The sequence below is a fragment of the Bison bison genome, unplaced genomic scaffold (assembly GCF_000754665.1).
Source record: "Bison bison bison isolate TAMUID 2011002044 unplaced genomic scaffold, Bison_UMD1.0 scf7180017864364, whole genome shotgun sequence".
Classification (NCBI taxonomy): Eukaryota; Metazoa; Chordata; class Mammalia; order Artiodactyla; family Bovidae; genus Bison; species Bison bison.
In genome coordinates, this window is record NW_011494936.1 from 3,204,675 (window position 1) to 3,221,741 (window position 17,067).

The 17,067-nt window shown below is 32.7% G+C and overlaps 1 protein-coding gene across 1 annotated transcript in view; it reads right to left on the reverse strand.

The window, feature by feature from the left end:
- Positions 1–17,067, reverse strand: part of SKAP2 (src kinase associated phosphoprotein 2) — a 181,520-nt gene that overhangs the window by 157,148 nt on the left and 7,305 nt on the right. The window contains exons 2-4 of the mRNA XM_010855390.1: positions 14,628–14,733; positions 14,002–14,027; positions 6,608–6,715 (exon numbers count right to left, since the gene is read on the reverse strand). Coding sequence (XP_010853692.1) covers positions 6,608–6,715; positions 14,002–14,027; positions 14,628–14,733 — 240 coding nt within the window. The remainder of the gene's footprint in view (positions 1–6,607; positions 6,716–14,001; positions 14,028–14,627; positions 14,734–17,067) is intronic.

Genomic DNA, 17,067 nt, shown 5'->3' on the forward strand with positions numbered 1-17,067 from the left:
AAAAAAAAAAAAAACAAAAAAAAAAAATAAAAAAAAAAAAAACAAAAAAAAAAAAAAAAGAAAGAAAAGGCAGAGGAACCAGAGATCAAATTGCTAACGCCTTTTAACTTCCCTGGTGGCTCAAACAGTAAAGCGTCTGCCTACAATGCAGGAGACCCAGGTTCAATCCCTGGGTCAGGAAGGTCTCCTGGAGAAGGGATTGGCAATGCGGGCTTCTCTGGTAGCTCAGATGGTAAAGCGTCTGCCTACAATGCGGGAGACTTGGGTTCAATCCCTGGGTCTGGAAGATCTCGTGGAGAAGGAAATGGCAACCCACTCCAGTACTCTTGCCTGGAAAATCCCATGGACAGAGGAGCCTGGTAGGCTACAGTCCATGGGCTCACAAAGAGTCAGACGCAACTGAGCAACTTCACTTTCACTTTCTTTCACTTTGGATCACAGAAAAAGCAAGAGAATTTCAGAACATTGACTTCTGTTTAATTGACTACGATAAAGCCTTTGACTGTGTGGATCACAACAAACTGGGGGAAATTCTTAAAGAGCTGGGAATACCAGGCAACCTTACCTGCCTCCTGTGAAACCTGTAGACAGGTCAAGAAGCAACAGTTAGAACCAGACATGGAACAACAGACTGGTTCAAAATTGGGAAAGGAGTATATCAAGGCTGTATGTTGTTAGCCTATTTATTTAAGTTATATGCAGAGTACATCATGTGAAATGCCGGGCAAGCCAGAACCAAGATTGCCGGGAGAAATATCAACAACCTCAGATATGCAGATGACACCACACAACCCTTATAGCAGAAAGTGAAGAGGAACCAAAGAGCCTCTTGATGAAGGTAAAAGAGGAGAGTGAAAAAACTGGCTTAAAACTGAATATTGAAAAAACAAAGATTATGGCAGCCGGTTCTCACTTCATGGCAAAAAGATGGGGAAACAATGCAAAGAGTGACAGACTTTATTTTCTTGGGTTCCAGAATCACTGCAGATGGTGACTGCAGCCATGAAAGTAAAAGACACTTGCTCCTTGGCCGAAAAGCTATGACAAACCTAGACAGCATATTAAAAATCAGAGACATCACTTTGCCAGCATAGTCAAAGCTATGGTTTTTTCAGTAGCTATATATGGATGTGAGAGTTGGACCATAAAGAAGACTAAGTGCTGAATCATTGATGCTTTTGAACTGTGGTGTTGGAGAAGACTCTTGAGAGTCCCTTGGACAGCAAGGAGATCCAACCAGTCCATCCTAAAGGAAATCAGTCCTGAATATTCATTGGAAGGACTGATGCCGAAGCTGAAGCTCCAATACTTTGCCCACCTGATGCAAAGAGCCAACTCATTGGAAAAGACCCTGATACTGGGAAAGACTGAAGGCAAGAAGAGAAGGGGATGACAGAGGATGAGATAGCTGTATGGCATTACCGACTCAATGGACATGAATTTGAGCAAGCTCCAGGAGACGGTAAAGGACAGGGTAGCCTGGCATGCTACAGTCCATGGGGTCACAAAGAGTCAGACACAACTGAGTGACCAAACAACAATACTTTATATCTCCAAACACACAACATTGAGTGTAAAAGTATGTTTTCTACTTTTTATCATTTCCCCAAACTATAACCCCTCACTTCTACCAAAGTACTTGAAGCTAGACTATACATATTACAGAGGACTAAAATAATCATTGTTCTTATACTACTATAACACAAGCTAGCAAATGGTATATTGAAAGAACCACCAGGGCTTCTCTGGTGGCTCAGTGGTAAAGAATCCACCTGACAGCACAGGAGACATGAGTTTAATTCAGGAAGATCCCGCATGCCAAGGAGCAGCTAAGCCCACTGGCCACAACTACTGAAGCCTTCATGCCCGAGAGCCCATGCTCCACAACAAGAGAACAGCATGCAAGGAGAAGCCCATGTACCACAACTAGAGAGCAGCAATGAAGACTCAGCACAGCCAGAAACAGATAAAGAAATACAAGTGTAAAAAAAAAAGTAAAAAATAAAAGCACAAGTGCAACAAGAAGTTACGTATACAAAGAAATGTCTAAGTTGCAAATTAATCTAAATTCTCAGAATTTAGATGAAATTACATAGTATGATTTTTATTATCAAAAACCACATGACACTGTAGTTGGAAAACATTTACCCTAAATGGCCAGTTACTGAAAGAAACTTGTTGGACTTCGTTGGTGGTCCAGTGGTTAAAACTGCACTCCCACTGAAGGGGGTATGGATTCCATCCCTGGTTGGGCAGGAGCCCACAGGCTTCTTGGCCATAGGAAAGAACCTTGCTTTTCCTGGTTTTAAACATTACCTACATTCTATTGGAACACAGAGAAAAACAACACATCTATTGCTTGGCTTTTATAAGACCTGACTAGTGCTACACCTAAACTTTAGATAAAAAAAAAAATCTTCCTCAAAAGATGGTGTATAATGTGTAAAAACTGACACACTAAATCTAGATTGTGCACATGGAGTGTATACATCTAAGCTGGCTGTAGATGCATTTTGAGAGTTCATTATTTATAGGCATCATAGAGATAATCAAAGCAATCCTTTGGAATAAATGATTTATATGCTTTATAAATTCAAATTTTCATATACTAATTTTTCTTTAAGAAAAACTATACCAAAAAATGAGAAAACATATTCTACTATTATAAATGATGATCAAAACAGCATAGCCTTTTTTCTTAATCCCAAACTTTTGAAACAGTTGCATACCTAAACAAGTATTTTTTCATACAAACCTATGTTCTTATAATGTCCACAGTTTTTAGTAACCTCTATTACTTGGGAATTTTTAGTTAAGAAAATACCAGGACAATGAATGACTATTTTCTATCTTAAGCTTCATTTTGTCTCTTTCTATATGCCCGCCCTAGAGGTTCCAGATTCTATCCACAAAGTGATTATGGTCTAGGACTGAATCAGATTTGTAACAAATGTCCACTGGGATTCTTTGACCTAACATCGATGGGCTAGCCAATACACGTCTTCTAGCTCACTGAATCCTTTCACTCTACCTTAGGGACTTTCCACGCTACACAGTTAGAAGCTTTCTTTCACAAATAATGGAAATGAATGAAAAATGGTTTCAGAATAGAAAAACAGAAACCCAAGTCATTACATGGTATCTAAAAGCTACCCTGCATCTACTATTTTACTGCCTAAACAAACACTTTAACATGTATGATAAGGGATATTCTAAGGTCTTAAGTTTCATTATCTCTAATTTTATAAGATTACTGACATGCATCATTTCTATTAACACTTCAATATACCCAGCCATATGATAGCATTAAACTAACAGTGACCTACAAAAGCCTAGAAATCATTATGATTTAAGTTTTTCAGAAAAAATAACAGCATAAAGTCAATAAAATGAAATTTCTAATAAACATAATTTTTATGTTACCAAATCAAAATGAAACTAACAGCAGCCATGAAATCATTTATGAAATGTATTTCCCTCAAAAAATAAAAAGTGTTTCTAAAGAGAGAAAAGAAAAATTACAAAGTACAATATTTTTAAGCTACAAGCTTTACGAAAATCTGTCACCATTTATGTTACAATTCTGCTCATCAATAAGGTACTTTTTTTCAAAGAACCATTCGAAAATCAATTATATCAACTCTTTTGTATAGAGAAGCAGCACACCTTTCAGGCAACTAGTATTAATGAGTAGACATGACTATAGAATCTCCATTTGTTTCTCTGACAAAGCTGTGGCTACTCTAGTCGCTCATTGAAATTCCATTAATCTAGTGTACCAAGGTCCAATGCGAAAATCAAAACTCCATCTAACCCTTTATCAGTTCACAATAACCTACAAGTGAACTCTGCCTGTTAGCATGCAGCAAGTTATGATTTTGCTATCAATCAGGCAGTTGGCCAATAAAAAAAAAAAAAGGCAGGCTGGAAACAGTGTGTCTGGCAGGGTTTGAAGACTTTGTTTTTGTTTTCTGTTTTCATTCCCTTTCAATTTCTATAGGGCGTCTGGACCTTGTGAGAATATGCATTATTCTCCTTGGCTGTGATTTAATTGCTACCAGCAATCAAGTCGAAGCATCACTGAAGTGTGCTTGAATTTCATTAGAAGATATAACTTATGCTACTTTCCTACAGTACCTAATAAACCATAAAGAAACCAAAACACATATGGCTTGAGGGAATAACTGGAAAATTAGGTAGCCATTTGGGAACTGACTGAACTTTTGAACCAGAGGAACAGAGAAAAAGAAATATTAAAGGAAAAGACAGACTTAGAATGCACGGATATGTGCAGGTTTGACCTTTTCAGTACCTTGAAAATTACATTAGCATTATGAAAAATACATATCATGTTTGGAGTTTATAATCCATCAAAGTTGAGATACTTTGTTTAGTGCCTACCATAAGGTAAAAGTCAAAAGGACAAAACAACAATCTGATTTGACAAAAGGCCTTTTGGTGACCCATGCTAATTTAGTTACACTTATTGTTAAATGTATTATCATTTTATAATTAATATATCATTAGACTAAGGTCACACAATGAAGGAAAATTTATTCAGCAAAGGAAAGAGAACACATATAAAATCTAAGTTGCAGGGAGAAAAAACTAATATGATTAGATAACATTTTAGAGTGGAAATTAAAAGTTCAAGTAGTAGTTTTAAAATTAACTTATAACATTCTTAGGAGAAAATATAAAATTATCAAAACTAGCACTGTTTATATACCAAAAATGAATAATACTAGAAGTTAAAATTTCAATCTAGGAATTGCTTATATAAACACTGATGAAAATGCAATATTTAACAAGCTAAAATTTAAATGTTACACATAAACATAATTTATTAAACAATATTCAAGTATTGACAATGCTTTAACAGTAAATCTTCTTGTGCTATTAATATATTTCCTGTATATCTGGTTATGAAAACAAACATATGATAAATTATTTACCCATTAAAAAAATAATCATGTAAATGCACTATACAATAGCAATTCACTTTTCCTAACAAATCACTGGCTCTCACAGATATTTAATTGTTGGATTTCTAAGGTTGTTATTTTTTCAAGAAGGTACATAATACTCTCTTGTACATCAAAATATTTATGCTATTTTGAGAAAGCCTGAGCATATATAGTCTATGAATATATTTGTATGTGTGTATATATATATATTTTCATAAGATAAATATTCTTCATATATGTATACATACAAACAAATTCATTTCTGTATACTTACATTTTACAGACAAGCAAAACAAACCATTGTAATGTGTCTGAAAAATAGTTCAACTCAAACAATAATTCATTGTTTTGCCTGAAAATATTATTTCATCAATGATAAAACATTTTCTAATAGAAATGCTTTTGAAGATACGTTAGAAAGGGTAATGCTCTGTTTCATATACTAAGTGTAACTGAAGAGAAATATGCATTTAAAAAAAATAGAACCTGTAAGAGAAAGAAATTCTTTCCTTTTAAAAACAGATATTAAATGTTTGCCAAAATGTAAAATTTGACACAAAATGGATATGACTATTGTTGCTACACATTGTACAAAGTTCTGAATATAAAAAAAAGATTGTGTTGTTGTGAATCAGTGGTTAGAATGTTTATCACTTATGCATGTACTTGACTTATCCCTGTTCTGCAATAGACATAATTTTATACCTCATAAAAGCAATTTATGTTTCCAAAGGGAATAATCTGGATAACATAAAATGTGGAGTGCTCTGTTGCAGGAAGCATATTTTCATTCAGCAATTGTATTTAGAGATGGAACTGCACAGTTTGATCATCATATAGTGGCAGAAGGCATTATTCATTTCTATGTCTATGTGAAACTTTGAGTGCCACAAATTAATATGCATGGGTAATTTATCAATATGCATTCTTAATTTGTAACTATATATCACCCTCATAGGTCTCTATAGTTCAGATACACTCGACTGGGCAGCACAACAAAGTACATGCTATGGTAAAAACAAGTTTCATAACTTTGGAAGTTTTTAAAAATTACTAAGAGATAAAGAATCACTTGTATTACCATTTCAATTAATACAAAATACTGTAATATTACTGTATAATATGGGATATTTTTAGATGATAATTAGAAAAATGAAAATGTATATAAAAGAAGCATTCGATGAAAACTTGTCTCGATGAGAGAAGGCAATGTAGGAATAATTAATTTAATATTTTATGAACTCATTTTGTATGAAGTTTTCAGGAAAAAAGAGATCAAAAATCTTTTTCATTATTTATAAAATAAATAATACAACAAGCCATTAAGCAGCCCAATAAAATTAAGCAAGAATCTGATAATATTAAACTAACCAACAAGTATACTAATAATATTTATATGATGATACGATACAAGTACTCTCCTCAAAATTCAAGTAAAGAAAATTTTCTAGGAGAAGGAACTACATACTTAGGAAAACCACTAGAGAGAGCTCTTCTGTTCCTTAAAAGGTCCTGGTAAAGGTAAGTTAACCGCAGCTTCTGTGTTTATCTGCTTTCTGACAAGATCACCACCTTTACATATTACATTGTTCTGTGTTACGAGTGTCAAGAGGTATAGTCTATGAGAAAACGTAACATACCATCAGAGGGAGCTTCATCATCTTTATCATATCTTTCTGAGGCTAATGAAATAGTGTCTGGAGGCCCAGCAAAAGGGTCATCGTATTCTTCTCCATCTTCTGCATCACCTATGAAACAATGAGAGATAAAAGAATGGATGCACATTATAACTGAACCACTCTGCTGTATACCTGAAACTGACATAACATTGTAAATCAACTATACTCCAATATAAAATAAAAAGTAAATTTAAAATTACTATTTAAAAAACAGAAAAGAATCAGGGAAAAGTCTTTTATAATTTAGCCATCTTTAAAGAGTGTTACTTTGTCAAAGAGGTAAATGGTACTGTTAAATTCAGTCACTTTCATGGAAGAACAAAGAAAACTTTTTGAACTACATAAAAACAGATCCTATTTTAATGTATATCTGTTGTAATTTAGATAAAAGTAATAGTTTTTGAAAGTCAGTATACAACTGCTTCTTTCTGTTACAAAAGGGTACAAGTTACAAAATTATTATGGTCTCTACAAAAATGAATATCAAATACTAGAAGCAGGTTAAAACATGGTGTGTATCCAAAACAAACAAAACCAAAATAACAATAACAGCAACCAAAAAAAGCATGGCAAGCACAAGAAAAAATAATTCAGTTAATTCCATTTACCTACTCAATAACTGGAAAAATGATGATGAGAAATTGATAAATCAAAGCCATATGAACATTTTACATTTTCAGTAAAAATCACACAATTACATTTGAACAGATTAAAGATACTCACTTGCATTTTTAAGAGCAGGAATCTTTTACAGAAAAACTGCTTTAAAATCCATATAAACCTTTAAATTCAGACCAGGTGATTTACAAACTAGACACTTTCAATTTTTCATTCAGTGATATGCTATTTTTTTATATTCTAGCTAGGTTTCTAGATGATTTCCAAACCTTAGGCTGATTGGGTGAAGTCATTTAATCTCCACAATAAAATCTTGTGGTGTGGGTTTTTCCATATACTCATTTAGAATAATTTTTTAAAAGAGTGACTCAAACATTTACTATATACTAGCCATACCTAACTACTCATTCTTCATCCATATTCAACAAGAAAGAAAAAGGTATGCTTAATACCATATCAATGATTTGTTAACAATTCAAGCTACTTGTTAGAAATTCAAGAGAAAACCAGCCACCTCAGGTATTACCTAAAAACCATAGTGAAAAATCTCCATAGGAACCCTTGACTGCCTACAGTACCACTTTTTAGATCACAGTTGCTGGGCAGATCCAGATTAAAGCTACTGGGCTCTCCAAAATGATGTCTGTATTCTCCAACATTCTTCTGATGGGTTGCACCCTACTTTCACCATATTTTGGTAGAGAAAATAGCCTCTTTCAAGACAATACTTTCAAAATAATAAAAATAAATATTCGTATCTATTTTCTTAAAAGTCTGACATTTAATCAACATTTATCATCCCTACCCTGAAAGTAAAGATAAGGACATCTCCCACCAAGACAATAAGAGCAGACTATAGAGATGACTACCTTATTGTCCTTAATGATTACACCATTACATGCACCATACATGGTGATGCTTCTTTCCCAATTAAAATTCCAAGAAACATATACAAACACTGCTCCTTCTTCAGATCTTAATTTCTTTCTTTCAAGATGATCAAAGTACTTCTCAGAACACTCAGTGATCCTTTATAATATATTTCTCTTATGGAATGAAGAGTGGTCTGATTTCAAATATGAGGTAAGACAGAACCTCATAAAATTCTAGTAAAAATATGTTTGAACGTGAAATGATAGCTCATGGAATACACAGTGGTAAAGATCACAAAATTCTCAACTGTTCAAGATTGTTAGCATATCCTTCTATTCCTAACAAAGTAAGAATTTTTATGTTATAAATTTTCTAAGGTATTTCATATCATAAACTATAAATCTTGCTGTGAAAAAAGTATTAGGACATTTCAACCACATCACCATAACTTAGCAGTTAGCACATTACACTATTAAGAATATATAAATATGACAATAAAGCTAATGATTCATGGAAAGAATCTTTTTAAAAATTCAGATGTTCAAGCTTAAATCTATTAAATTCTATGTGGAAATAAAAACAATTTTACATTTTAAAAAATCAGAATTAGTTTATTATCCTTGGATGATATCCACTGTATATTTTGTGTATATATCCATGTATGTACACATACACAGCAAAAAGATCACTATTAAAGCTATAAATACAATAATATTTAATATAAGGGAAGAATATTCTACACAAATTAGTCACTGACATGTTAAAGACCTCTGTGGGCTTTATTTTTGTTTTTGTGTTTTTAAAAAAAAAAAAAAAAAAGAACAGTTTTTGGATTGTAAAGTGAAATTATCTTCAATTTCCCCATTCTAAGAACTGCAGTTCATTTCATAGGTTGGTTTTTTTAATTACTATGACATTTATATTTATCTAAGACAAAAATACATTACATACTGCTATTGGCCTTATTTCTTCCCTCCCAGCCCCCTTCCTCCCTTTTTTAAGCTTCCCTTGAATTTAATTCAGAAAGTAAAGAAGATGAATCTCTGTGGTATCTGTACAGGGTTATTCCCTTTTTAACTTGCATGCAGTTGAAAAAATACATCATTTTCAAAATGGTCTTCATGTTACTGTTCTTCCAGTGATGATTTACCCCTTTTCCCTGACTAATTTTTTTCAACTCAACAAAGACCAGCTATATTATAAGGGGCCTTAATTGAACACAGGGGTCGCTGTTGAGTAGTACAAAGCATTTTTTCTCCCCAGGGGCTGAGTACTTGCAGCTATACCTACAAAGACTTCGATAAATTAAAAGGAAAATGTTCAACTTGTGTTTGTGTAATAGAAAACTGAACTCCAAAGCAACAATGAGCATCAGGTAAACGTATCCAACACAATTTACAGACATAATTGAAAGCATTACAGCTAATCAGACATCTAAAAGAAAAGCTTGCTCAAATGAAATGTCTACAGAATCATTAGTTGGCAGCCATTCTATTACAATCACACATAATGTCAGTGGTGCCTTGAGCCTGTGCCAATGACAACAGCATAAATTTTGCATCTCATTTCTATGGTCATAAAATTAATGATCAGTTTAAAAATACTTCTTTGTAAAAGTTATTGCGCAAAGAAAAGACATGAATGTGTCCCTGTTATGTACTCAGAAGGATAATTATAGGGTTGTTGCTCATTAATACTGTTTCTTGTTTCCCTAGAAAAGCATTTGATTTATCCCACAACTTTCAAAAGTTTAATTAACGATACAAAGTTAACAATCTAAAAGACAATGATCCAAGACTTCTCATCCTATAATTTCATTGGTGAGTTAAACAACACAGCAAAATCAAGGCTTAATCGTACCACAGCAACATATGTCTTTGGAAAACATTTTTAAATTTTTAATAGTTGGTTTCAAATCACTATTACCCCTTCTTTTTAATATAGGTCCATGATCAATTAATGTTTTCCTAAATGCCTGGAGATAAAAGCCCATGAACAGTCATGATCTCTCCCACCACAAAAGGTGATTTAACCAATCTACAGCTTGTTTTAGCAAATATAGTCCTATTTTAGATGCAATCAGGTAAACATTAAACCAAATAACGTATCTAAAATTCAGATGATAACCATTCCCTTTCATAGAAAATGAAAGACAAACTCGGTGGGGGAAATTACTTGAATGAAAAATATTAATTTCTAATTTTCTTAGTTCATGTGTCCAAAATAATTTCTCAAGTAATAATACACAGATAAATAGACATAATTAAGCATTTAACTTGTCACTTCTTAAGGGAATCTGTAGTTTAATCCTTGAAAATTTGGAAGATTTGATTCACCACAAGTAAGATTCACTCCACAACTCTCCTACCACACAAGGGCTAATTTATAGCATGCAAATATGAGGCAATTTTAAAGGAAGGATACCACTCCTCAAGCATTTAAATTCCTACCTTTGAAATACACTTCCACTGCTATAGGCCCCCAAACTCAAATATGCTTAACACATTTGTATAAGGCCAGAGATGGGGTGGAGGAGCTGCAAGCTACTTGTGCAGATTTCACTGGGGAGCTAACTTTCAACAGAACATATACTATGTTAGGAAGGGTAAAAGTAAGGAAATTTAACACGATCCAAAATGACTCTTCTGCTGTTCTGAAGGATTCCATCAGAAACAACTAAAATGGGTCTCTTCTTACCTAAGCGCCTTGGTACTCAAAAAAGCAGTTTAGTCAATTAATAAACTTAATATCACCAATGAGGTCAAAGAAAGTTGCTTTCTCAGTAAATCTATTCATACTCAACATCAGTGGAGTTTTAGGACAAAATCCACTAAATAGTTTTAATTTAAGGAAAAACATTTTAAAGGAGAAAATGAGTTTTTAGTTATGACATCTCAAGGGAATTGAAAACAATATATTCACATTTTTTAAAGCTGTAGACATCAATATTTGAAAAACATTCTCTTGAAAATATTTGTCTCATGTTAATAATGCACGCCCTTCTGTTAGTAATTTATGGTTTCCTTGAAATTTATTTAAAGATTGAATTATAAATCAAGATTTACTAAATTTTCTTGATAATGAAGTTGAATCTGAGAATACACATTAATATAATATTGAACACTATGTGCCATGCATAGCTATCTTCACATTATCTTAATCATTCTGTAAAGAAAATAACAATACTAAAATCATCACTGGAGTCAGACAAGCCTGATATAAGGACAAGATACAAATACAAGTAAAACTTTTTTATTATATACCTAATATGTATTAGAAAATTCTATTTTATACTCAGTCAACAACACTGTTTACTCAAGTAGTAATGTAGTTCAAGTCACATTTAAGAGTGCTATGACCTTGTCATGTGACAGATAACAAATTCTAAAACAATCACAATTCTAAAATTAATTCTAGGGCCTGTATTTAGGCCCTAGAATGAAGCCTGTATTTAGGAGTACACTTTATATTACGAAGCTATATTGCAACAAAGAATAAAAAACTATGGTTAGATAGTTATGTCATGTACAATATCTAAAGGTTATAAGAAGAGATGTGAGAGGAAAGCAAGGAAGGATGACAGACATCTGTGTACATTAGAGAAAGTAACAAATCATTTATTCAAGATGAATAAATGTGAATTAATTCACTTTATTTAAGAACGCTCTTCCAGGTCCTTTTTTCTCCCAGTATTATTAAAATGGTACTTAACCATCATGTAAAAAACAGCACGTGAAAAAAATAGGAGTATAAAGGTAAAAAAGGAGGAAAACAGCCTCTGGTCACTTCACTGTGACCCCATATTGACCTGAGAGAGAGGAAACAGCCAAAAGGAATTCTGCCCAGGTCTCCCTAGATAAAGACAATCCAAAAACCCCAAGAAGAAAATATAAGGAAAAAGAAGAAAAGCAGCATTATCAAAATATACTTAGATGAACTAAATTTATTCAATACAGAGATCTATTAATAAATTATTTTTAAAAAAAGATGTATTTTGAACAACTGCTTATTCAACAACTAAGCCTGTACTAACATCCCTTTAATATTTCTAACCAACGACACGAGTAGTCTTTTTAGAACAGCTGAATTATACTTTAAGGGCAGAATGGCATAAAATTACTTAGCTTCTCATATTTCTCCAAGGTATAGATCTAATTTATCCACAGGCTTACTTTTGAGCAGGCACTCTTGGTGATTAGTTAACTCAATACAGCAGTATTGAACTACAAATGACTTATTCAGAGGAAAATGATTATGGGGAATCTCTGAATTCTGTGTTATTTGAACTCGTATTCTAGGCTCATTTTTCAATTTTTATCAAATACTATATAAACCTCCATTCTCTTTAGAGACAAAGAATGTATCTCAGTAATGTAATTTTAATATCCACACACCTGAACAAGTCCTAAACCAGAACACCAAAGGGAAAATTCCTATCCCATTATTGAATCATACGCAATTCTGCAATGACTTTATACTCTCACATTTTCTTAGCTTAAAAATGTTTAATGTACAAATAATGAAGTCACAATGAGAGTCCAATAGTCACTAGAACAAAACGTATGTTTTAAGAAAAAAAGGCAGAATCTGATATGTAATATTCCCCTATAAACAGTGCTTTGTATAAAAGTTATAATTAAAATGCATAAATGCATTATTTATATACTCAGCTAAGCAAAATGCAACATGATTAAACCCACAGTTTAGGATTCGTTGTAGAGTACAAATAAGTAGGCATTTGTGGAGAGAAGTTTCCTGCTCTTCCCTTTATTTAATAGTGTCTAAAAATTTAACATGGAAAAAAAAAACTCTTATTTGCTCCAATCACAACAATCTTGATGACAATGTGAAAAGAAACTGTGGCTTCCTTTTAACTGTTTGATTTTAGGTTTGTCTGCTTAAGTACTTGGTTTATTGAAACTGTCATTACTCTCTCACTTATCAGTTAGCAGAGATATGAGTTTCTCTGTGGTATCTGCTAACTAACCCCAGTTAGAAGATGCCACACTGCTCCTCCCAAACCCAGAGCCTAGCTCCACATAGTTAACTGACCTCATGTTTTGACCCTCATACCAGCATCCACAGGCTTCAGGTCATGACCCATGAATTAGCATCATGGAAGTAAGGGCCATACCAAGTTTCTTTTACAGAACTGAAGACGTCAAAGGTAGAGACGTCCTACGCCTTTCTAAACTTGGTTTTCAGTACACTCAGCAGCTGTCTCTCAAATCTAAAGGAAGACAATCAGCTTATCAGCACTCTCACGTATTTCCAAAAAAGGAAACTGAATTACCTTCTTTGAAAATGTCTATTGCATACATTTATTCATCTCAAAAGAAACACAAGAATAATAAAAACTAGCATATGAAACAGATTTTACTCACGTTCTCAAACAAAAATTGATAGTTTTCAAAACAATTATCCTTTAGAAATGTCACCTATGAGCTCTCAGACACAGGCCCTCCTGTTCCCATCACCACTATAAAGTAATCTCTACAGGATTAAATGGTGTTGGGTTGGTATCTTCCCTCTGCCTCACCAAAGTCTTCCATGTATAACTGAAGGTTATACAAATTAGGTTAACAAATTTCTGCCACAATGAACCCCAAGAACCACAAAACCTAAGAATGTTAAACACAGATTTCTGTATCAAAAGACTGTGCAGGGTAGATTCTAGATAAGCTTTTTAATTTTATTCTCAGCAGGGGGAGCTAGCACTCTCATCTTGAAAGTCTAGGTATACAACATGGAAATTTAAATTTTTGATTCCAACTATCAAATTTCAGCATGTGTCAGATTTTCCTATTGAAAATCTCTGCAAGGGAAAAAAAAAATGACAGGTTTAACAAAACTTGAAAATTTACCTTTGTCTTGAGATTCCTGAAGATAACTGTAAAAGAAAGCAATAACATATTTTAAAATAAAGGTTAACAAATCAAAATAAGATCTAATCAGTGGCAATGATTCAAATCTATTTTAAAATCTATACTATGAATATATATTTAAAGAAAAAAATACTTCCTATCCTGAAATGGTAATTCCAAAAGGCTAATGAATTTATACTAAAGATATTTTTAAAGACTCAAGTTACAGTAGTAAAATTAGAATATATTATTAATATGTACAACTTAAATTACACTTATTCATTTGAGTATCTGGAGGTATTTTCCATATTTATGTTGAAATTCTCAACCTACCTAAACCTTATCAGTGAAACCAAATATTTCTCAAATAATCAAAATGAACAGTTGGATTTTGCAAAACTACTTAGAAAAATAGATAATCAAGAGCCTTCACAAAAAAAGGTATTATGATAAGCATGTCTGTTTTTAAAAATTATTATAGTAGAAATATAGTTTGTCCTTTAAAATACTTCAATTAGATTAGAATCTAAAAAATTTAATTCCACAATTATTGGTCCTTCATTAAAATGTTAATTACATTTCTTCTAAGTAAGAAATAAGTAATAAAAGGCAAGTAAGTGACTTACATAGACTTTACATCTTTTATCTTCTTAACAAGGGCGTCTCTCTTTTCCTTTGCTTTCTTAGATAAATTTTCCCCTCTCAGTATGTCTGCTACAAATGTTTCAACATCTAAACCATGAAATATAAGAAAAAGGACACAAATTATAGGAAAGAATCATTTTTTTGTGAAGACAAATAGGATAATGATTGTTTCTACCCATAAGTGTTAATATCTGTGCAATTTGTTATAGTTATTTATCAATCCAAAGCATAACAGTTGAAGTATGCTTCAAACACTAAATTGGACAAATCTGTTCACCACTTAGCTAATAAAATGTGTATGTTCTACTTATGCTTAGCACAGCGAATGCTATTTGAATGTTTGGCATCATTAAACCAGGAAGAAACATGCACGTTTTAATAAACTACGGTGCCCCATAAACAAATTCTCTTGTATAAAAGCAAGCACAGAGTTTACATGCATATGTTACTATCATTTTATAGTATTTTATAAGTTCCTGTATGAACAAGTCATTCACAATATTATATCAATAAAAGCTAATGTCTCTGGCAAAGGCTGCTTTTCCCAGTATAATCAATTTTCAGTCATATGTCATGCTTAACCACTTTAAAGGAAAAAAAAAAAAAAAATCCCTTATTCTAGCCAAGATTTCCAAATCAAACCCTCCTCTTAGGTTCCTACCTGCCCCACCCACTCTGGCCAGCTATTCTCAAATAAAAAAGATAATCAGTTGCGTGATTTTGTGTGCTCCTGCATCCTGTCTTGGCATTACTACCTGGAAATACTTCTTTAAATAAAGGAAAAAGTGGCAAAAATACATTTATCCACTATTTTAAAATATAGTAACCAACAGAAAAGATTTCTATGGCCTCATGCAACATTTTCACACAGCTTCTTTTTTTAATTTAATAAACTTTTATGCTGCTTTCTAATTCTAATATGCAATGCCATCTAATTCTTACTGGTTTGATTTTATAATGGCCCCACTCTTATTGTTCATGAAATACTGTACAACTTTAACTTTATAATCAGAATTTCAAATCTCAATGAGATATTTAATATAGAGGATACCACTAAAATTTTTTCAGTAGGTATGCCTATAAACCACCCATATTTCATATTGAAGAGATGTGTATATGTTCTATTTTCTTTTTATTTAACTAATTTGTCTCCTAACTCACACTGATATAAAGATGGTATCAAAACATACAATAAGATTATATTCAGTCAATTCAAAGCAGTATAACAAATAGTCTTTCAACTGTACTTATAATTAGCAAGTTAAAACCTAGTATTTGAAATAGATGTTACAATTGATCTTAAATTCTTGATTACAAAAGTACCTTGATCCAATGAGCAAAGCTGATTAAACTGTTATTCTACACACTCGTAATAAATTATGTAAAGGTGAGTTTTCAATAAATCAATATGACAAGTGAAATAATTAAAATTTAGTCTTGGAATGATTTTTTTTAAATAGCTCTCTGGTTTGAAGTCCATTACTGACGTGTTAAAAGTACGTATCTAAAAAAACAAAAGCAAAATGTCACAGCTTCTCTTTCCTTGAGCTGTCCATGTTTCGAAGAGGGGGACACAGAGACATAATCCAGTACCAGTGCAAATTAGACCCACACCTTTAAATGAGTTCAAAACAACCAGACTTATAAAAAAGCACTCTCTTCCCAACTCTAAATTTTGTACCCAGAGGAGTAAGCAACCTCTGGACATTCAGATTATTAGCTGAAATGGAAAAAATCATTGGCTTCTCTGAGATGACTCCAATAAATCTACTAAGAAAGTGAAGTTAGAGGAGTAGCACCTCTTACTCCAAGTACACTCAGTACTTGGGAGAATCACTGGCATAATGACTTGTAAATAGTGTGCTTAATTTAACTTTCACTCAGTATTTGTCTTTAATTTCCTCATCCACACGAGTATTTAATTGCCTATTTTACATTTTCACTATACAATACAAGTTTAAACAAACGGGATCTATTTTCTATCTCCGGAAGCAATAACAGAACGAATTGCAGCCCAAGAGCTATTCCTTTACAAGGTCTTTTCAGTTCTATAAAAACTCTTAAAACAAAAAGCTGTAACGTTCTATATAGTGTTTCCTAACAGTGCTGAACTGAACAACAGTGCCAAAAATTTTTTTAATTATTGAGGCTATGCTATTTTATGAGGAAATTCTTGTTGAAAGAGTGTGAGACTGCAGGAAGAATATGCCTCATTTGTTTTCTTAGGGGGAGGCGATTCAAAGATTGCTCAAGGGGAAAATTCTGTATTTTTAGAGTAGTCAATGTACTTATTCCTAAACTTATGCCAGAAAAACGGTTTAAGGCAACAAAAAAAGATTTAATAAACATTGATTTTTAAAGATTACTTCACAAAGGAGATATGAAAAGCATAGAACCTGCTTTGGTTCCACCCCGCCCCCC